At 38.5% G+C, this 23122-nt stretch overlaps 1 protein-coding gene, 1 long non-coding RNA gene and 1 other non-coding gene across 4 annotated transcripts; 2 read left to right on the top strand and 1 right to left on the bottom strand.

Annotated features, from left to right (window-relative positions):
* The first annotated feature begins 804 nt into the window (after positions 1 to 804).
* On the top strand, positions 805 to 5883 carry LOC140243112 (protein D3-like). Its single transcript, XM_072322843.1, has 3 exons — positions 805 to 921; positions 4203 to 4410; positions 5660 to 5883. The coding sequence occupies exons 1-3, from the start codon at positions 805 to 807 to the stop codon at positions 5881 to 5883; spliced, it is 549 nt and encodes a 182-aa protein (XP_072178944.1).
* On the bottom strand, positions 1644 to 1805 carry LOC140243201 (U1 spliceosomal RNA). The gene has a single exon (XR_011902207.1). It is a non-coding gene; the product is annotated as a U1 spliceosomal RNA (small nuclear RNA).
* Positions 5884 to 7524: 1641 nt separating the features above from the next.
* LOC140243113 (uncharacterized) lies at positions 7525 to 14987 on the top strand. 2 transcript variants are annotated; one of them, XR_011902170.1, is made up of 4 exons: positions 7525 to 7660; positions 10241 to 10362; positions 13117 to 13146; positions 14737 to 14987. It is a non-coding gene; the product is annotated as an uncharacterized lncRNA (long non-coding RNA). The 2 variants fall into 2 exon arrangements; XR_011902169.1 differs by lacking the exon at positions 7525 to 7660 and adding an exon at positions 8826 to 9037.
* Positions 14988 to 23122: the final 8135 nt, after the last annotated feature.

Raw genomic sequence — 23122 nt, 5'->3', positions numbered from 1 at the left:
CAACGGAACTCCCTTAAATCATGGACCTACTTTGTTGTAGGTCCATGCTTTAATACATGCATTCACTATGCATGTAACCTGCAAAATGATTACCTCGACAATGCTGGTACCCGTATATATTCTAGTGCCGTTTTAAAGGTAAAATGCCGTCGTGCACTCCTGCAGGGGATTTTTATGTTACAATGTCAGTGTATTTAGTGAATTCAAATCTACTTTCATTGTTTACTTAAATTGTCATATTGTATACTGATTATATTCATCATGCAAACGGCATTATTTCCATCAGAATGCATAGATACGAGAATAATGTCTTACTTCACTTTGATGTTCTACATTGTCATTGTTTTGTTTTTATTTTCTATTTGTATTTTATAGCATCTTGTGTGCGGTATAGGATTGATGATCATCGATTATTTTTATCATTATTATTATTGTCATTATTATTACTGTTATTATTAATCACTGTGAGAGTGATTTGACTACACTAGAGATTCGTAATAACTCCGCGTTCGTGTGGAATGATTCACGCCCGGTCGGGTTAAATAAAGGGATCAGCACGATAACGATAATGTCACTTTAAGTTCTCCCAGTCAATAAGACATGCAGGCTTTCGTTTACCCATAATATCGAAAGTCCATAACTCACGTGTTACAGCGCAGATAGGAAGTGGGGAATATCCCACAGACAATTAACGCTAAAAGTCCTACTTCAGCGAGTCGAAGCTATTTGCAGTGCTCCATTATAGTGAAGCTATTTTTATAGTAGTCCTGTTTCGGCGACGAAGGCACACCCAGTATAGCCATCATGGAACTACACGAGGTCATACCGGATGTCATCGACGAAGTACCGGAATATGTAGCCGAGATCGCTTGGTCTCCCGATACGCGAGTCGACATGGGCAACGAACTGACCCCCACGCAGGTATTAAAGGCTATCGACTCTAAATTTTTGCTGTCGGTACTTTTATCATAGGATCGGACCGGCTGAGCTATAGTGCGTTGGCCGCGGTAACGTAATCTTATACCTCAAACTGCAATTATAGTTTATTCAATTGTCTCTTAATTCTCTGTGAATGGTAACAGGTTTACGTTGCTCGGTATAGTTTATATCACACGAGAATGGAATTCACAGATAATGTGATAAATGTATCATTAGTGATAAATGTATCATTACATAACATTTCACATGCTTTGATCCAGGAAGAAATAAAGTATGTTAAAAATACAAAACTGACATACAACTTATAAAACTTCTCATACTAAGCATGAGAATATACTTGTATGTTGTATATTTGGAGACTGTTAAGATGATTTTTATTTGACATGACAATGCATGACAGTGCAATTATGCGTATTATTATTGGCATTAAAAAAAAGACGGGCTATGCGTAAGTTTTGAGATGATGACTATAGTTAAGACTGGCTGATTATGTTTGCAGTTATAGTTTGATCATGGACCCTAGTAGGGTCCATGGTATAGACTGCTTTGAGGAAACATTATAGGACAAGTTCATCTTCATTAACATAAGTCGTGTACATTCTATTGAATGTACACAACGCAATTAATATCATCCCACTACTGAGGAAGATGGTTACTGAATGTAGTGTTGTTGTGGAGTGTTTCTGTCTTTTGAGTGTGCATGTAAGGGGATAGCGCGAACGCAGATCCCCGCTACCATAAATTATACGCCCGAGTTCCCCACGTTTGGGGGAATCGCAAGGTTCAGCAAGCCGGAGTGCAATGGCAAGCCTCGCCCTGGGAGTGCGTCCTTCTTGATCAACGCAACTCCTGCGCCAGGTAAGTATGCCTACACGAATTCCGATAAATATGATATATAAATTTATATTTGTTCTAGTCATGGTTAGCAGTGTTTGTAAAATAACCATCACCGTTATCAATATTGCAGATTTCTAGTTTTGCTTAAATGAAAACATTACAACGCAAGTATATTAATTTTTAGAAAATAACTTAAAGCAATATTATGTCAATTTTTTGTAAAATTCAGTATTTTGAGCAAGAAAATCCAGATAATCAGCATGATTTCGCACGTAAAACGCCGTCTTATGCATAATAATGAATATTCATGATGTGCCTATACGTCATACCGTCAGTTTCTGCGCATGCGCTCAACTACTGAGTCGTTGTGTTTGTGCGTATGTCCCGAGTGCGCATGTCCGTGATGCGTTGGTCTTCATTGACTGTTTTCACGCTGATAAAATCTTTTTACGTTCCCGTGCCCTCAATTGTTATATCCTTATTTCTATTTTCAAGTCTATGGATTTGCAATTTAGCAGTTCTTATTCAATTATCGGAGTCGGAGGATGAAAGTGACCTACACCGCTTCGATAAATGGGCAGTACAAAATCAACTAGCATAGCGATAATGTTGTAAGTTTACAAAAGCGTCGTCAAATTCGTCAGAGCAAGGAGTTATCAGATAACTCCTTGGTCAGATGTGGTGACTATCAAACACCCTCACCCCTCCCCCCCCCCCCTTTTCTCTCTCCCTCTCTCTCTCTCTCTCTCTCTCTGTGTCTTTCTCTCGTGGACGACTTGTTTATTTGGATAACGTGGCCAGATGATGTAATCTGATACCTCCTTGATCCGGCGATAAGATAAGTCGATACGATCCGAGCATACATCAGGATCAGTGCGCGCGCGCAAGTCAGCTAAGTATTAGCTTGCACAACAATCAAAACAAGGATATCTACTTGATAATAGTTACATAGGCCTACAAACTCCAGCATAACTACGTGCAATATTGATCACTACATGTTAATCTGCCTATATAATTATGTGTATTATTATTGGCATTAAAAAAAAGACGGGCTATGCGTAAGTTTTGAGATGATGACTATAGTTAAGACTGGCTGATTATGTTTGCAGTTATAGTTTGATCATGGACCCTAGTAGGGTCCATGGTTTGATAAACATAGCAGGAAGCACAACACGTATAGACTGCTTTGAGGAAACATTAAAGGACAAGTTCATCTTCATTAACATAAGTTATTGAGAGAATGTAGCAATATTAGTAGAACACATCATTGTAAGTTTGAGGAAAATTGGACAATCCGTTCAAAAGTTATGAATTTTTGAAGTTTTTGTGCAGTTACCGCTGAATGAGAAGACTACTGCAGTGTATAATGTCACATGCGTACAACAATATAAGGAAAATATAAAGAGAATTTCACAAAATTTCATCTTTTGAAAAAAGTACACATTCCCTTGACTTACTGACGTAATATTATGGGTAATATTATTCCCATTGCCTTTAGAAAGAGGCAAGTCAAGTGCTCTTTTATTATGCGAAAAAAGTGGAAATAAGTTGAATTTTCTTTACATTTTCTTTATACTGTTGTACTCATATGACATCACGAGCCTTAGTAGTCTCCTCATCCAGCGGTTCCAACACAAAAGTTTTAAAAATTCATAACTTTTGCATCGATTGTCCAATTTTCCTCAAACTTTCACTGATGCGTTCTACTAATATTGCTGCATTTTCTTAATCCTTACGTTAATGAAGGTGACTTGTCCTTTAACAATTCAAATTCCATTATCTTCCCTTTCTCGATTTCAATGAATCTATTTTATTTGTACTTGTCTGTGAGTTAACTTTGTTCAACGTCAACTTGAATGTGGAGTGAAATAGGCCAAATTGTAACAGCTTAATTATCTACTTTGGTTTAATGTCAGTTCTTTGGTTCCACATGATATAACATGATTGATAATGATCAAAATCATCAATGTCATCCATGTAGAGCAAAATGGTCTAAATGGTTGGAGAATGAAAGATGATGAAAACAAATCAATTCGATAACCCGCGTGGGCTGAAAAGCATATTGACAAAAGTTACGTTCATGTTTTTGCATGGATTTTGAGTCTTTGTAGTGAAAATACTTCACTCGACAGCGTACTGATCAAAAGATAATTCAAATCCATAACAAAGCCTTTTTCTGTAGATAATATAATTTGATATTTGATGAGACGATTCTTTACATTTACATATCATTTCTACAGAAGAATTGCTCATTTATTTTTCTTCTTTTTTTTTTGCAACATGACATTGTTTGAAAAAAAAAAACAACAAAGTCATTATCTTAATAACATTGTTGCATTCAACATTAAGCACTATAAAGTCCTTGTTATTTTTTTGTTTTGTTTTGTTCACGTGCATTTCTATCTTTTCTCCCTCTTTCTCTCCAGGTAAAATCCCCTCCCACGATTTTTTCGTGGCCCACTGAGCCCGGCGCCCTGTACACGTTGGCTATGGTGGACCCCGACGCCCCATGCAGGACGGACCGCTCGGTGGGTGACGTCATTCACTGGCTGGTTATTAACATTCCCGGCTGTGACGTCAGCAAGGGTCAGGTGCATGCGGAACACATTGGATCAGGCCCTAGAGAGGGATCTGGTAAGACAAACTAATACTTTACCTTAATGCCTCATGAATGTGTAGGAGTCATAAATTCTTAGAGCTTTATGAAGTTCCTTATACACTAAATTTTCATTTCATTTTTTTTTTTTTTTTATAGTAAACTATTCTTACTGTTTCAGACTGACTCTGGGTCGAGAAACGATGAAAAAAAAGTTTTGATTTACTTCTGGCGTAGGATACTTGTAGTAGGAATTTTGAAATATATTTGTGGACAAATCAATGGCTAATGATTAGATTTCAGTAAAAAAAATCTAATCTTTGATAATTTGCCAGTTTTTGGTTCTAAAATTGCGTTTTTGGGACCTAAGGGACAATCAGACCTTGAATCAAATTTGTATTTCATTTTTTGTTTGTTCGTTTGGTTTTTTTTTTTTCAATATATGAGATGTCACGAAGACCCTCTCCCAGCTGTCTCTTTGCATGGTGCTGATTTGATATACTAAATATACGGTGTCTGTTACCAAACCAGTACGGTTCATTTTTCTCTCTCTTGTGATCGTAACAAAATAATTTCCCGGCACAGTTTACAACCTTAAGTTACATGGTGCACCATTTTCGAAGGCAAACAATCCATCACTAGATCATAAACACAACTGCACATGTGGGACATGACAAAACAAACCACAAATTCTGCATTTATTATTACAAAGTGACGTTTACTCACTCCCATAAATCTAATTTATGCATACTTTCATTTCTTTAAAAATAATATGTATATTTTCTAAGGTTATTTCAGTCAAATAAAAAAAAATAAGTATGGCACTCAGACGGCTGGAAAATATTTACTGAACGAATAACAATGTAGGCCTATTCACACTTGATGCAGTTGCACGATCAACAAATTCAAACATTTTTACTGACATTCTTCGAGGATTACATGCAGCCGTATAGGCCTACATTATTATGGTGTGAGTGGGGCTAAGGGGGAAATGAAGTGTCATCCTTGTAGAAAACCAACTTCCAGGACGGGCATTGAAAATAATGAAACAGTTGACGTAATGCATGCAGATCATTATGCAACTTATTTCGGCGTTATTATGTTCATTTTTCTTCGGCCTCATCCCCCTTTCCTTATTCTATCCATTGCATTGATTTCTTCCCTTTTCTGTTGTTGTTGTTGTTGTTGTTGTTGTCGTCGTCGTTGTTGTTTGTCGTCGTTGTTGTTGTTGTCGTTATGCGTCCATATTCTATATACGGTTTGCACCTTCCATCCTCCGCCATGCAGGTCTTCACCGTTACGTGTTCCTAATCTACGAGCAATCCGGCCCTATCACTTCGCCATCGGAGGCGTACCGACCACGCAATAGCGAGCGCCGCATCCGCTGGAGTGCCCGCAACTTCGCCCGCGACAATAAGCTGGGAGCACTGGTGGCCGCCAACTTCTACATGGCACAGTACGATGACTACGTACCGACGTTCTACGAGGAGCTCCACGCCAACGACCCGTAAAGCCATGGGCTCGGTCATTGAACACATTGAACACAGGCAGCATGCCGGAAAACAGAACGGAATAGAACGGATCGGAACGACGCTTAATAACATGCAGCGGCTAACCATTCCGTTTCTTGTTGCCGATATTCAAAACTAAAATTTCGAAAGGGACTTTGCGATGTGAAAGGTATTCCCACAAGATTTCCACATGGTTGCTCAGTTTATTTCTTCTTAATTACGCACATTCTACAGGCAGATTTTAATAACTTACATTTCGAGTGATTGTAAATTCAATACCCCCTCCCCACTGTACACCCTTCTTGTCGCTATAGGTTTCAGTTTCGCGTTGTTTAGCTGGGATTCGAACCCGTCACCTATTTTTAGCGAGTAGAATTATGTTTAGCGGAATTGCCACCTTCAGACAAGATACTACAATAGGTCCTATGCCATGTCTCAGTGAACTAGGAAAGAAAATTGCAGCAAAAGAACAAACAAATGTATTCTCCTCATTGTATATTGTGCTCCTGCGGGGGGGGGGGGGGGGGGGTGATCTTTATGGTTAACAGCGCTCATGGATCTTTCAATTTCGAGCCATGCAGTAAAAATGTTTACATGCCTTATATTCTCTTAATAATGCGTAACAAGGAGAAACATTTAGCTGCATTCAAAGCCGTGGAGATAACGGCTTGCATAATGGGTCGTTTGTAGTTGTTGACTAACTATACTCTTCCTGATCCTGTAATCAGGATATATTTGCAGTCATGTGATATTTGCTAACACACACACACGCACATAATCACACACTCAAATTATACATGATAATGCCATTAATATATTTCTGTTGGATTTTACTATCCTATATGTAATTTTCTTAATGTCTCATGTGCTGTAACTCGTTGATAGAGAACATTGCCTTTCTAAAATGAAAATTTTAAATGATTTACTTTGTGCAACTGTGTGAGCTAAAAAAAAAAATCTTAGTTCGTTTTAATGAAATTGTCAATATGATATCAAGTTGTTATGGTGTATAAGGTGAACTGTCGTCTGCAAAGTACAAACGAATAAATCAAAGTCAATATTCGTCTACATGCAGCCAAGTATGACATGTCATTACTGTACTAATGAGGGAGACAGATTGATGATAAAGCGCACGTGTTAGTAAAGTACCGTACATAACTCATATTGTATCATAGTTCACATTACCGGTTCAAAACCCTAGATGCATGTTATGGGTATTTTTGTTCCTTTGTTTGTTGCGATGTTGCTTTTGCTCCCCAGCGGCACATGACAACATTTACATCAATTTGCATCGCTGATCGCCAGACACCTCCCCTCCTTAACCATACGCGAAGTTCAGTGTAAATTATAGGCACCAAGAGATCATCGCACTTTCATAGAGACACAGACACATTCATCACCTTATGCGACTATGCGCTTTATTAAAATCGTTCCACGTTGGTACCTCCTGAAGTAAATCATATAATTATAACAGGCAAACGATATCGCCCACGTCACATGAACACGTGAGGGTGAAGGGATAAAAGGGTACACAATATGCACATTTTTACCACTAATTGCTCTCGTTGCCGTGCAGGAGAGGTGCGACTTTGTGCCAAAATCTGTCAGTGTTTTCAAGTCGTCAAAGCACATAAGTTGCTTTCAGCGAATTCGAAGCTGTTCGCTCGTTCCAGCACGTCGATTTCGACCACGAAGATGAAAGCGACGACTCTGATTCTCTTCAGCGCCACCGTACTGGTGCTGGTGCTGTCTACTTTTGCAGAAGATGTGAGGGAAGGTGAGATAGATTTATACATTGTCAAAATCTTCATTTCCAAACAGTTTGTGCGTGTGTGTTGTGTGTGTGTGTGTGTGTGTGTGTGTGTGTGTGTGTGTGACGAGACTCGGAAAATGACAGGCGTTTCTTTTACACTCGATATTTTCAATTACTGTGTTGATAAGAAAATGTAACTGATAATACTCTATACTCAGATTACTTACATCATAAGTATTCCGGTCCAGTTTCACACTAACCCCCTATTCAGACGCAAGCCAGTTTATACCAAAACTTGATCAAGAAACGACGTTTAGAGAATCATTGTATAGCCGACAGACCGTTCAGACCATAATCTCGACCGTTCTGGAAAATGTCGTATAGATGTGCGGTTTCCCACTGCGCATGCTGTTGTGGTCAATGAGGGGCCACCTTCCGTGCCCAGTTATACAGTTCTATGGTCGCCATACGTTCAGACGCATAATGGACATGATGGAATGCTGATTCGTTATCGAATTCTAGTTCGAAACGATGCTCTGACCGTCGTTTCGTCAGTCAGCGTGCAGACGTATGAATTCATCGTATGGCTATAACCGTTTTGGTATAGCTTTACCGTTATAGCATATACATAAATATATATATATATATATATATATATATATATATATATATATATATTATATATATATATATATAAAATAGCATACATACTTATGATACAGGCCGGCAGTGCACGACAAAAGTTATAGTGCACGCAAAATATAACGATTGCAAACGATAACCCACTATCGATTTGATATCGGTTTTTGCTCCCTCATTTTAATCATCGAGTACTTGAATCCCGCACCTTATCAACACGATTGCGCCACAACCACGATATGTTTTGCTCGATATTATCGTTATTCTCAATTCTCGCAGGCTGGCTATGCCAGCTACTTAACTGTGTGATGGGACCAGACTTTCAGCGGTAGATTTAAACATGGAAGCTGAAATGAACAGGTTCCCTACTTTTAAAGAGACTGATCTATATAAACAGTATCTTAGACAATAAGGACACAAAGGATGCCATCAAATACGCCCTTCGAATTTTGGACTCCTACTGTTCTGAAAAAAGAATCAATCCGACGGATATTACTGAGCAAGTCAACCCAAGATTTGTGCCGCTTTCTCCGTACATTCTACGCGGAAGTGCACCGTGGAAATGGGCAGCGTGTGGTGTGTACAGTATACGCTAAGCGCTCTTTGATCACGCTACGCTATGAACTTTACTACGACATTCACAACACACTCTCGGAATCCGCATGTGCAGCAATGTGGCCTGGCACGAGCCTTGTGTTTAAATCCAGTAGATCCCTAATCCTACAAAACATCATCTAGTCCTGGTCCTGGACCCACAGTGCAGTAAGTAGGGCGTCTAACGTGTTACTGTTAGTGTTACTGTTAGATGCATGGTAGCTAGTGTTAGACCTATTGTAGGGTCAAGTGTTAACTACTGTAGCTCTGTCGCTCGTAAGTGACGTACAGTACCGTACAGTGTACGTAGATCTAGTATAAAAACGTTAGGCCAGGGCCCCTAGGGCCCTAGACCTAACCTATCGTAGGGCCTAGAAAACGTTAGATATAACCACGTAGACCCTAGACTCTATAGTTGACTTTGGATCTTCAGGATTTTGTCTACACAGGTTCAAAGAAACTGGTATTATTGCTTGTGTAGACACGTGTAACTGTTAGAAATTATCTAGGCTTATCTTGCCTGGGTATGTATGCTATTTTATATATCACATAGTGCATGACATCTTATTGCACTATAACAAGTACCAAGCACCTCCAAATTCTGAATTTGCCCTCAGGCAATTATATTCAATTCGGCCTGCGGCCTCATTGAATATAACTGGCCTTCGGGGCAAATTCAGAATTTGTCGGTGCTTATATTGTTATAGTGCATTCAGCCTCATGCACTATATATATAATATATATATATATATATATATATATATATTTTTTTTTTTTTTTTTTTTTTTTTTTTCGTCTGAACACCCTGCTGGTGCATGCATAAGTATAATCTTTCGTTCAATTTTGCCACAGTGTAACCAAAATACAAAATACAGCCAAAACAAAATGCAGAATGGGCATTCGAATTCGCCATAGAGCATTCAAAATTGCAAAAAACAAACAAACAAACAAACACCCGCCATTCATTTTCTCTCTAGTTCATTCAAGTGTAGCACGGTAAAACACGCATGACTAGAGTTAGGGCATTCGATTTCGCCAAAAGATATTCATGTTCATAATTATGTATTCAATTTAGCACAGCATTTCCATAATGTAAACAGAATTACAAACATTACCGTGTATTGTATGTTACTGGTTCAAAGTATGTTCAAATATGTGTGGATGTTTTGTGATACAACTGACCTACACATAATGTATGCAGCAAACATAATGTGATAACTCAAACTTTTTAAAATCACTTAATGGTAAACAATACCGTTAATGTGTTTCGATAGGATTATTCTGGTGAATGTCGCCACCATGTGCGCACTCACAGTGGAGGCGCTATTACCGAGTGTAACCTCGACCTCACAATCTTGTCCCATACTGTAGAAGCAAAAGTAGCAGCGTGGACATATGAGGAGCAAGATGGTAATCTGAGGGAGGAGGAGGCACCAATGGCACCCGAGTCCGAAACCAGATTTTATCTTCGAGAGCCTGCTTCCGCATCCGATGTGAGTCCATCAAGTCTTTGTTCCAAGTATAATCGAAGATTAATAAAAAAAAAATATTTTAATGTGATCATCAATATTCTTCACATCACCTTACTTGTCCTCATACAATGTGTATAGATAAATTCACATACACACACATAAATGAACATAAAATTTCACATTTGCACACAGAAAATTTATCCATTTTTCTAACGAAATTAACTATAAAAAATGATGTTTTGTTTTATCTCTACCCTGATATTTTATGGTGCAGAGTGGGTCAGTCACTGTTATAATCATGTAAATAAATATTGAGAGAGAGAGAGAGAGAGAGAGGGGGGGGGGGGGGGGGGTTACGTGCCCGTTCATATACGTAGGTAAATAAATGAAAATAAGTTCTAATCTGAGGTTTCTATATTAGAATAGTCATAGATATAATGCACAAATACAGATTACATATAAAGAACTCTTCTAACAAATAACATTTTCTTGAAAATAACAATTAGTTCTGCCTCTGTAACCAAACTAAACACTGTAGTCCACATTGTGTACCATTCGTCCTTTTTGCACAAGTTTTACATAATTTAGTGCTTTTGCCGTGTTGCTACGATCAAATTTCTTATTTCAAAAAAATATTATGTAATAATGAATTATAATCTTTTGAGCAACATAAATAGATGGATCAATTATTCCTCTACAGAGTTCAGTCAACGGGATAAAATTGAGATTCAATCGTGTCTAGCTTGCTTGAACAGTAAAATCAGAGCGACAGATGTTTCACAGAAAGTCTCAGATGTTTTTATAAGACAGACACCTGCTTTTGAACCTGGGCGATTTGACGATGCCACCACCTGTATAAAAAATTGCTACGACCTGTAAATAAGTATTAATACTGAAATTTCCTCACCCATCTCAATTCAACGTAAATGAATTGACGCCTTTTCCTCAAATCACAGTTGTCTTGAATAAAAAAGCAATTACATCTTTAAGGGAGACTATTATTTATAATTTGATATTGCATTGATCTATTGTGACTGAATCTGAAAAAAATTGTGATCTTGGAAATAGAATTTGATTTGTAAAATAGAATCGAAATCAAATATACGACAGAGGTTGAAGACGGAAAAATTCCACTTAAGATTGATAATCTTATTATTATTATAAGAGACCATTATGCCACTGTTAGTGTAAAAGTTTTTTTTTTTCCAGATGCACTCTAATGTTCACATTACCCATTATCTCTTTCACTGCTTTTACTTTGAAAAATTTCGGGAGACATTTGGCACTGTGAAATTTAATGTAAAGGTATAGTTTCTAAATAGTAGATACATTGTAATACAGTGTGTAAATGGCTTGCTTTGTGAGATAAAATGTCTGGTTCCTTGATAAGGACCTCGGAAGAAAGGAAATCTTGGAAATATGTACAGAATATGGAAACAGTATGAAGTTAACATGAAGTGACAGAATGAAAAGAGAGAGAGAGAAATAATAATATTGATAATAATAATAATAATAATAATAATAATGATAATAACACAGTGCTTATATAGCGCATATCACTACCATTGTGTCTCTGTGCGCTTTAAGGGAGAGGGATGAAAATAGAAAGAGGATAATATTATGAGAAAGAAAGAGAGGGCGAGAAAGAAATAGGTAGAGTCTGGAGGTATAGAGATGTATTGACTGGTAGGCAGAAAGGGCGAGTTGAAAAGTATACTAAGCTTCTTCATGGCCACAGAAATTTAAAATAAAAAGATAATTTCGTGGGTGCACTTTACATGCGCATTTTTTTTTTTTTTTTACATGGGAGTTTTCCTCACTAGCCAGACAAGAGAGAGAAAGAAGGAAAGAAATACATAAGGGGAGAAGAGAGAGCGAAAAGAATGATCGTGCAAATGATCAAAATGACGCAGAGAAATCATTATTGTTATTATCACTATCTATACTACTTCCTCTTCTTTTGGTAGAGAGGATACCGCAGACTTACAGCAGACAATATTTTATCATTCGGGTCATTACAGTTAGGAGCAAAGCTTATGATGTATGTCTTGTAGTCAAAACAATGTTGATAAAATTGAACAAACAAAAAATTTTAGGACAAAACCATGTTGCATTAAGTACCTTTCGATGTAATGAGAAACAAACACTTACACATGATTTAAACAAATAACATCAAACAGAGGGTTTAGGGCAATTACTCCAGACCCAGCCTTCCCCTGACCCAAACCCTAATCCTAAACCTGAACTTAGTCCTAACTTTAACCCAAACTCTAGCCCTTCACTCTAACCTTATCACTAACCAGTTATATTTACCCGGTGGTAAAATTGCCCTCGGGGGTAATTGCAATGATACACAAACAGATGGTACATCAGCCCGGCAAGTCGATAATCATTCAAGTATCAATTAAATTGCAGACACAATTAATATGTTGTATACTTATTCCTGTAACTCCATACGGCACATCATATCAATATCATATATTGTGACTCTCCTCGACAGCTCCATACATACTGTGCGTGCACATAATGTTCTTTCTCGTTTGTCAATATTCATCCATTTACAGCTTCCCCCCCCCCCTCTCTCTCTCTCTCTCGAACTTAAATGCTTAATATGTTTCTGTGATCAAGCAGTATTCAAATGTAACCCGTAAAATTAATCTATCCGTATATTGTGTGTGTGTGTGTGTGTGTGTGTGTGTGTGTGTATGGTGCCTCTAAATACATGCATTCATGTTTCTATAATCATTGTTAATGTTACTTGTTACCTTCATCCAGGACTAGACAACAAGTGACGAAGAGCCTATGGTAAATATATTCCTTCTCCATAACTGTAGCATATACTTCTCTTATTTCTATCAGTATCTTTATGTTCAAGTATTTTGATTAGATAATTTGATTAAAGTGAAACCAAGCCTGGTCATTCGTGACTTCTCCCCCTTGCACTTGCACCTTATACCTCCCCCTCTTATTGTCTTTTTTTTTTCTTTTTGTTGCGGCGAGTAAATCCTTGAAAAAGTTTTTAGCCGTTCTGTCAGGAGTAAGGGATGTCATCTCGTCAAACATCATTACGTATTGTGACGACCCCTGCAACGTTTGACTGACATGGCTGTCATGAAAGTGAAAATGCACCAATTTACTGCATGCATTTTGTGTCCTATAAATGATTTTGATGATTTTGATGATTTTGTTTGAAGACTTGATCTGCCTCGGGAAATCTTAATTAACCAAATTCGGTGCTTTTGTATTTCCGTTGTACATTGTATTCTTGAAAAAAAAAACAGTTGCAGAAATAAGCTGACAGTGAAATTATAAGTTTACCTCTCTCATTTTGCTTCATTTACACCAACGTCATTTTCACACTTTTCGCTTTTTTATCTCTCTTTCTCTCTCTCTCTCTCTCTTTCTTGTAATAAACGATGCACATTCTTCGGCTAATGTTTGATTTTACTAGATCCACATGTGGATCATTCTTAAAGGTTTGTATTTTCTTTTACAAGGACGAGGAACACTAAACAAACTGATAGAGGCAAATGTCCGCCTTGTTACACGGATGATACGTCAATCAGTCTTTATATTTTGCTTGAAATTGAATTATTACTGTGAGCTGAATCAAAGCAGAAATGAAATTGTGGAGAAGCTTGAATAACTTTTCTTAACTATGTTTTAATCTGTAGACAATTAAAGAAATTTCAGTACATATTACATCATATTGGTCGCACAGAAGACACGTTGTGTATAAACATTATCATCTGATCATCTCCCTTCAAGACACACATCAATCGTTGTGTCCAAATGAAGGTTAATTATTAGTCAACTGTCTCTGATGGGTGAATGTTTAAACAAGCGATCCTGGGTTCGAATCCCATCTGGTTTGAATCTCAGTCCCGAGAATTAAATCCTTGTTGAGACCTATAAAAAGACCTAAAGACCTCATTAAATTTTCAGCAAGAAAACACACTCATAGAAAAGGAATAGTTTTCATCAAGAAGACAACGCATTGTTAGTCTTTAAGCATTTAATGTTACAAAGTGTTAATCAATTGAAAATGATATGACAATCTAACGTCTCTCTCAATGATTATATTAAACTCTTGAAAATGAAATAAAGACATAGAATTTACACAAAACTTTAACCATTCTTAATTGCAATTTTGCAGTTTATTAGAGGAAGTACTATACGGGACTCTAGGATTCTAAAAATAATAATACAGAAATTTGAGCCGACAAACTCGTGCAAAACAGAGTCGAGGTTCATCTTTTAACACACACACACACACAAACACAAACACACACATACACCACACACACACACACACTTACAACAAACAAATAGACAAAACACTGTCGAATGACGATAGTGTTGTCAATATGTTGCTTTCTCTTTCAATTCATTCAGGCTTCTGGCTGCATCGGTACCTCCGCCGTGGACTGCAATGACTACCCTGGCCACAATAGTACATTTTGGAGATGGTTGCATGCTGTCCGATCGTTTGGATTAAATATTACTAAGATTGATAAAACTTGGAAGACTCGTGACGTATCCCATTGTGAGCTTAACGATTTGCGTTGAAGCAATCCAACGAATTATAATCCCTCTTGTAATTTGTTTATTTTTCCTCGTGTATCTTATTGTTAGAGATTATAAGTGAGGGGAATTGATGTGATTTTTCTTTCTTTGATCTTTTTAAATGATTTTTTTCCCCAACACAAACTCATTGTCTATTCGAGAAAAAGTTATCTTGACATGAAATGCAGCGTTACATTTTCATGCTAAAAGCAGACGACTACGCTAATAGATCTTAAAGATAAGATTCTCTCCTTTTCAAGAAGTGGTTATCTCAAGCTGAATTTTTCTCATCTAGCAATATCAATACGATGTATTTATCACAACAAGTAGGAGGAAAAAAACACAGATAGGCCTTTACGCACCAGAATATTCAGATAATATATAAAGCCGAGATACTGTTAGCACCTACTTACACCATGAACGTATGACAAAATAACAAGTAATGCCATTTACGGCAACGCTAGCCCGACTCGTTCTGATGGTGTGCCATCAATACTGGATTTTCTATCAAATTGCACTGCTGATGTGTATATATCTGGAAGCCCGAGAACTCGATAAAGACAGATAAAAATGCACATACACGTAAACAGGAAAAAGTGTATTTTCATTCCATAATATGAAACGGTTCCAGTAGTTCAGCAATATAGAGTCCTGTATGCACATCAAACATATATGGACTTGGAAGTAAAATACAGCAAACGTTTAATATTGAAAACAGAAATTGAATGTACGTCGTTTGTTGCATGGAATTTCGAATATGAGTATACCAGTGATAATAACTATGACACTCCCTCTAAAAAGGCATTCAGTTCGAGTCTCATAATAAAGAGTTGATGCTTGTAACTTCCAAATCTTGTGGTCACGTCCATTTCTTCGAGTGACGTCATTCAGCACTTGGACTGGAGAAAGAAACCAGAGACAAAGAGGGAGAAAGAGAGAGAGAGAGAGAGAGAGAGAGGGGGGGGGGGGAGGGGGGAGAAGAGAGAAACAAAACCCTTGAAATATTGAAATGATAAGAAGGCTATCGCTTGTAGTATAGCAATATAATCAAGGGAAGTGTAGAACATAGTTCGTTTGGAGGAAAGGGCAAAGCAAAAAGACACAACAATGAAACAGCCTATAGTGATTTTTATGAAGTACATGATCACACACACTAACACGCACACACACACATGTATATATATATATATATATATATATATATTATATATATATATATATATATATATATATATATATGTGTACATACATGTAGGCCTATATGCATTTTTTTAATGTGTATGTGTGTGTTGTGTGTGTGCTTCAAATTCATGTGTTTCTTTTATGTATCTTTGTATCATTGGTTTCATACTTTCCTGAAGCGCAGGGTTGGTTTTATATTAAAGACTTACGGAGCGCGGAATGTAATATAGAAGGTGCGGAATGTTTTATGGTGTACGGTCGATGTGGAGGGTCTTGGAGTGGGAGGGGCGACAGGGGTAGCGCTCGTCACTGGGTTATCATAGCATAGCCCTAAAGGACAAGTTCACCTTCATTAACATAAGGATTGAGAGAATGTAGCAATATTAGTAGAACACATCAGTGAAAGTTTGAGGAAAATCGGACAATCCGTTCAAAAGTTATGAATTTTTGAAGTTTTTGTGCGGTCACCGCTGAATGAGAAGACTACTGCAGTGTATGATGTCACATGCGTACAACAATATAAGGAAAATATAAAGAGAATTTCACAAAATTTCATCTTTTGAAAAAAGTACACATTCCCTTGACTCGTTACTGACATATGTTATGGGTAATATTATATATATATATATATATATATATATCAACATTCGTTATGCATTGTTATGGATACATAATCAGGTACATTTGCACACGCGAGAGTGTAGGTCTATATTTACGTATCATAGTTGTCAAGAGTATATAGCTGCACTATAGAAATGATGATATATCGGTAGCCGGCAAATTCCACGAAAAGACTACCGTAATAGATAGGATTGAAACACATAGATTGTAACATGTCTCGCAATATGCTGTTGTAATATTATACCTACAGCTAATTCCACCGTGTCTCCGTATTCCTTATCGGGTGAGCCCCGGCGGAATTTCTCGCAGATGCTGGCGAGCCGCCACTCCAGTCCGAGATCTGTTATGACACACCACCGAATACAAGCCGCGCAGCTGGACACGAGAGTAATAAGGAGGATGACCCCAAGAAAAGCAAAGGCACAAATTACCGGCCACTGGTCTGCATAAAAGCAAGTAAAAATTCATGAATATGTTAAAAAAAAGAGGGTCAGAATGCATCGCTAAACGTCTTAGCTTCTCCAATTTTACACATACTTGCTCCCTCTCCACACACACACGCACACACACCCACTTACAAATTCCTAAACGATCTTGTAGGTTGGCAATTTCATGAAAGCAACCCTTAAAACAAGAAAAAGAGTTGCGACTTTTGATCAGTCTCATAAGCAGACATTACAACAACAGCAACAGCAGCAGCAACAACAACAACAAATCTATATCTACATAGTCACATTCCTATTTATATTGTGTAAAATTATGACATTAACTGTTAAATGCAGCAGCGATGTGGCCGTATGGTGATGCATATTCTAGGGTGTGGTCGCATGTGTTACTGCAAGTAGTGGATGGTGCCAGATTGCGTTGAAAATGGGCCCAGTTTTGTTTTTCCTAAGAACTTTCTTGTTTTGGAAGTCTATGTACATTTATGGCCAAAAGTAAGAGAGACAAGAGCTCGACAAAAGAGCTTAAAAGTTTCAGTTGAAGAGGAAATTATTTTGCTGTTAGAATATTTTGAGTTAATCTTCAGATCCTAACTTCTGTTGTGGAATGGTTGTTCTTGTCTTTGGGAAAATTACATATTCACCAGTAATTATCTACTTTTTAGTTCCAAAGATGGTGTCTCGATGCCTTGAGTCCAAAACACGTATAAACGCCGTATTGTGACGACATTAACTTTGTTCATAGATTGCTATCATTTCTGCCTGACCCATTGCTTCTCGAATACTCAAGAGTAAGAGTACATTATGGAAGAAATCAGATTTTTTTTTTTTTTTTGCGTAGCTAATGACGTCAGTGTGTGATTTCTCACAATACACAGGCGGTTCTCTGCTGAACCGAATATGTCTCGCTGTTCCAGAACACAAAACAAAAAACAAAACAAAACAACGAATTTCACTCAAGCTGATCTCACAAACTACCACTGCCATATATTGAGAGTATCCGTCGTTCTGACAAATTTTATATTCCGACTGTCAGTTGGTATACAATATTATATTACGGAAGTTTATTAATTTCAATTCACCATTGACAAATTTACATTAAATTTCTCGGTTTCATGTTGTTTACTTCATGTTATGTCAAATGCCGCAGAAGCTGACTGTAATCAAGGAAGTACATTCAGTTTCAAACACACACATACACAAAACAAAATGAATTTTCGCTCTTTTAAGAAATATGGTTGTACTAGCAGTTACAAACTTTCTAGCTTAAGGACTTGCACATTCAATCACCGTTCACATTTACGACATCTTACACCATCACTATTCTTTCATTGTTCGGTTAACAATTTAAAATATAAACCTGTGAGGTTAATGCATAAGATGATGTTGATTGTGATAATAATATTATGATCATGTAGGTCTACCTGTCTATCATACAACGTTTCCATTACCAATCAAATCAAAATCCTCCTCAACTGTCGCATTGGCTGTTGTGGACGCCGACGTCCACGGTGTTGCTCTTGATGATACCTCGTCTGCCTCATTTGTTGACATGTAGCTTATGTTGTCGCCACTCTTGGCCAACGTGGTTACTGATGTCGTTCCCTCAGGCGCTGTCGTAATGCGTGACGTTGTATTTGCTTCTCCTGTTTGGCAGGTGATTGAAGGTTTTTGGGAGCGCAAATGGAGGTAAGATTAATGGACCGCTAAACCTACGGACCACATAACAAGGAGAGGACTACCTCCATTCGACGACAATTCATCATCGACAACAAAAATCTTTGCTACCTTCAGAGAGACCTGTAGTTGAATATCTTATCAATACTAACCTTGTTTTAGAACCTAACCTCCCGGTATTAATTATAGATCCCATTTCAACTTCATTTTGTCATTCCATCATACCCTCTTTTACACTTTGTCTGTTTACTTGCAGTGATAATATCAGTGATGGCACCGATTCGCTATTTTCGCTAATCAGCTAATCGCTAATCAGCACCGATTCGCTATTTTCACGCATATTTACGTAAATGTCTTTGCATTAACTTTTACATTATATTATATTTTGTTTGCAACACATCTATCTTAACTAGAGTCCTGTACACTTCATTAATAGTTGCATTATTCATACATTTTGTTACGCTAAATATGCACTCCCTTGGAAAGGACGGGCCTTATGTTTTCTAAACTCTTGTTTTATTGATGATCGGTAATTATAATTAATTGTGATGAAATGTAAATGTGTAATGATGTATGTGTTTACTGTTTTGTGAGTATGCTTGTACGATTGTGTATATATTGAAAATTGTATTATGTGTACATGTACATGAATGTACGTAGTGTGTATGTATGAAGATATTTCTACGTGTACACCCATATGCCAACAAGAAAAATTTCCTAAATGGACAATAAATTAATCTGAATCTGAATCTGAATCTGAATAAGTTGAAAATGTGGTTGATTCTATTTGATATTATATAAACAATAGGCAAGAAAATAAATTCTCTCTTTTCGTATTGTTTACGTGTCTGAGTATCAAATACACATCATTTAGATCTTCATTTGCTTGGTCCGGTTCCATCCGGTAAATGGATCGATGAATATCAAATTATTTTTTTTTTTTCGTGTTTGAACAAGATATTGAGAGTAATCCAAATTCTGAACAGGTTTTGTTGAAAGTGTCTCGAAAATGAACATTCAAAGTTCAGAACTTTAAGATGATTTGCAAGAGTTTAATCTTCACATGGGACTTTCATCAATCCTTCAGGACCGAATTCACCTACATCTGTATACATAAATATTGTGTAACAAAGATTTCTAGATGAGGTGAAACAAACATGAACAAAGAAGGTTTGTATAGTCATCATTTCATATTTCAAACGATTTCACCGTGGATCTTCATTCGTTGTTAATAGTCCATTAGCGACAAATCAATATAAAGAAATACACAGTGCAGTCGGACAACTACGGAAACGTCCGAATAGAATACAGTGCATGGATGGATTATTGGACAAGTGACATAATAAATTGCAGTAGGCCTATATCGAAGTAGGCCTATGCTTTCTGGCTTCCATGGCAGAGGAGATCAAGAAGCTTGGTGTCATATTTTTAAACGTTTTTTAATGTCTCCAAACATGAAATGTGCAAGATGGAACCTTTAACAACGAAGTATACAAAGCCCTATATTTTGGGATGATGTACTCACCAGTAGCACCTTGTGTTGATAAGACAGTAATGACAATTAGCAACGTGTACATTTTGCCCTTTAAGTTTCACCCCTAAGAAAACTGCGATAAGGTCCTGGCATTCACTGGCGCAATGATTTTAAGCAACGTCTCCACCACAGCCGATGGGATGAGAGCTGCCGATTGACAGAAAAGACTCCCTGTGCGTTTCATGGACCAAAGATGTCTTACTATCACACGCCAATCGAGCCCCGTTCCGCATCTTGCACAGCCGTTGCCTACCGTGTCTTTTCGATAGGTATGGTCACAAAAACCTGAGCCCTGTCAGCATATCATGGACACGCTTACCGTCTTGCCTCCTCGAAGGATTCGAGGGATTGAAATTCTATATAGCTTGTCGGAAGTGTATCAGAATGCGGGATATAGAATATGACGAAAAATAAAGAAAGCAAGAGAGACACTAGAAATAAACAAACTGTGTTTTCTTCACCGGTGCTATGTTGTTGACACTGTATAGGATGGTCATCCATCTTTGTTCTAGTACCTCCTTGGTTGACATCAAGTATCATTACGTCGACTTCATGACTGATGGGTCGCAAAATCCAATGTCATTGGCCCAAATTTTTACAGGGTGTCTGCTTTCTGTTACAGTCATATCATCATTTCTTCTTTTTTCCATTTTGCTTCATTACCTTCAGTCAACCGTTTTGATGCATCATTTTTTATCACTTAAAAGGAATAGGCCTGTGGAGATTTGAAGTCGCTAACGAAAAGTGAGATTGCCAGTGATTGGGCCTCAGGCGCTTGGGAGACTTTCGTTTATGTGGCTTCTGATATAACACATGTATAGCCGCGATCTTGTTAGTGTATCTAATGGAAAATAAAAGCAACAATGAAACAATCGGATGCATGTTATTCGTGTTCTCTGAATGTTATGGTGTCTCCCTTTTACCGAACTATAATTACAACCAAATAAATAATAGTACCACGCAGGTACTTCGCAGTCCCTGTATGCGGTCAGCGCGGCCAAGATAATGACATTCTGTCGTTTTTGTTGGCCTTCTGCCATTCCTTCAGATGAATTTCTGAGTTGTCAGCTCCCATGCGCCTGGCACGCAGGTCATACAGAATACCCGCAAGAAGAACATAAGTAGCACGCATCCAGCAAGTAAGACACATATGCACGCTCGCGCAAATCCTTGTCCGCCCTCAGAAATTGTCCGGTATGCTGAAAATCCCCACACGCAACAAGCCCGCGTAGCTTGCCCGGAAAGGTATGACAAGGCCTTAACATGGTTACGGGTAAAAAAAAAAAAAAAAAAAAAAAAAAAAAAAGGATTTGCCTGCGCACCTCCGGGCGACTACGGGTGAGATACGTGATAGATACTGTTACGTGCAGGTCATCTGCGGGGACCTCTGGGTAGTAAAAATTGTTCTTCGCAAGTCGCACGCAAGGCTTGCCCGGAAAGATGTGACACGGCCTGTAAGGCGGCCGTGTCACACCTTTCCGGGCAAGCTACACAGGCTTGTTGCGAGTAGGGATTTTTTCAGCAAGCAGGACAATTTTCTGCGGGCGGACAAGAATGTTTACGAGTTTCGCACTTGTGTCTTATTTGCTAGACGTGTGCTACTTACCTTCTACTTGCGTGTATTCCATTTGACCTGCGTGAGAACTTTGAAACCGATCCGTTTTCTGTTACGAGCGATTTACGGGTACTGTGAAGTACCTGCGTTGGAGTTGTCTGCAAGATGCTGCCGGTAAGGGTCTCCTACTGGTGTTCTGCGTGTACCCCCCGCAACTCACTCGTAACATATTTTGAATATGCTCAAGACCATGTCATACCGTATCTGGGGAAGTTTGACTTGCGGGGAAGCAAATTTGCTACTCGGAGCTCTCCGCAGTTGGTCCGCACCTGACAGTACCTAGCGCGTATCTCGCCTGTATTTGCCCGGAGGTGCGCACGCAAGTCCGATTTACCCGCAGCTAAGTTTACAGAATGACCCAAACTTTTTCCGGGTGAGGACAGTCGGAATTGCCCGCAGAGGTACACGCAGAACGCCAGTAGGAGGCCCTTAGCGGCAGCACCTCGCAGGCAGCTCCCACGCATGTATTTCGCAGTCCCCGTATGCATGGTATGCGGCCAAATTAATGACATTCTGTGGTACTTCTGCCATTCCTTCAGAGGAATTCCTTCACTGAGTTGTCAGCCCCACGCACCCGGCACGCAGGTCACACAGCATACCCGCACGAAAAGCAATAGCTTAAGGCGGTGTCACACCTGTCCGGGCAAGCTACGCGGGCTTGTGGCGAGGAGGTAGTTTAAAGCACGTAGAAGATTTTCCGCGGGCGGACAAGAATGTTTGCAATTTTCGCACTTGTTTCTTACTTTCTAGACGCGTGCTACTTAGCTTCTAATTGCGTGCGTTCCGTGTGACTCGCGTGAGAGCTTTGAAACCGATCCATTTTCTGTTACGAGCGACTTACGGGGATTGCGAAGTACCTGCTTTGGAGTTGCCTGTGAGGTGCTACCGGTAAGGGTTTCCTACTTGTGTTCTGCGCGTACCTCTACGGGCAACTCCCGTGACTCTTCCGGAACAAGTTTTGAGCATGCTCAAGGCCTTGTCATATCGTATCTGGGGAAGTTTTGCGGCTTGACTTGCGGGGAAACAAATTTGCTACCCGGAGCTCTCCGCAGTTGGCCCGAACTTGACAGTACCTAGCACTTATCTCGTCTTTAGTTGCCCGAAGGTGCGCACGCTAGTCCAATTTTACCTCAGCAAAGTTTT

This window comes from Diadema setosum, chromosome 19, assembly GCF_964275005.1.
Source record: "Diadema setosum chromosome 19, eeDiaSeto1, whole genome shotgun sequence".
Classification (NCBI taxonomy): Eukaryota; Metazoa; Echinodermata; class Echinoidea; order Diadematoida; family Diadematidae; genus Diadema; species Diadema setosum.
This window is presented reverse-complemented; position numbering and strand designations above follow the sequence as displayed.

What these genes read in the sequence shown, in the direction of transcription:
- LOC140243112 (XM_072322843.1), top strand. Translation starts at nt 805, where the DNA reads ATGGAACTACACGAGGTCATACCGGATGTCATCGACGAAGTACCGGAA. An exon ending in ACGAACTGACCCCCACGCAG is followed by an intron (nt 922 to 4,202) that starts GTATTAAAGGCT and finishes CTTTCTCTCCAG; the next exon opens with GTAAAATCCCCTCCCACGAT. An exon ending in AGGCCCTAGAGAGGGATCTG is followed by an intron (nt 4,411 to 5,659) that starts GTAAGACAAACT and finishes TCCGCCATGCAG; the next exon opens with GTCTTCACCGTTACGTGTTC.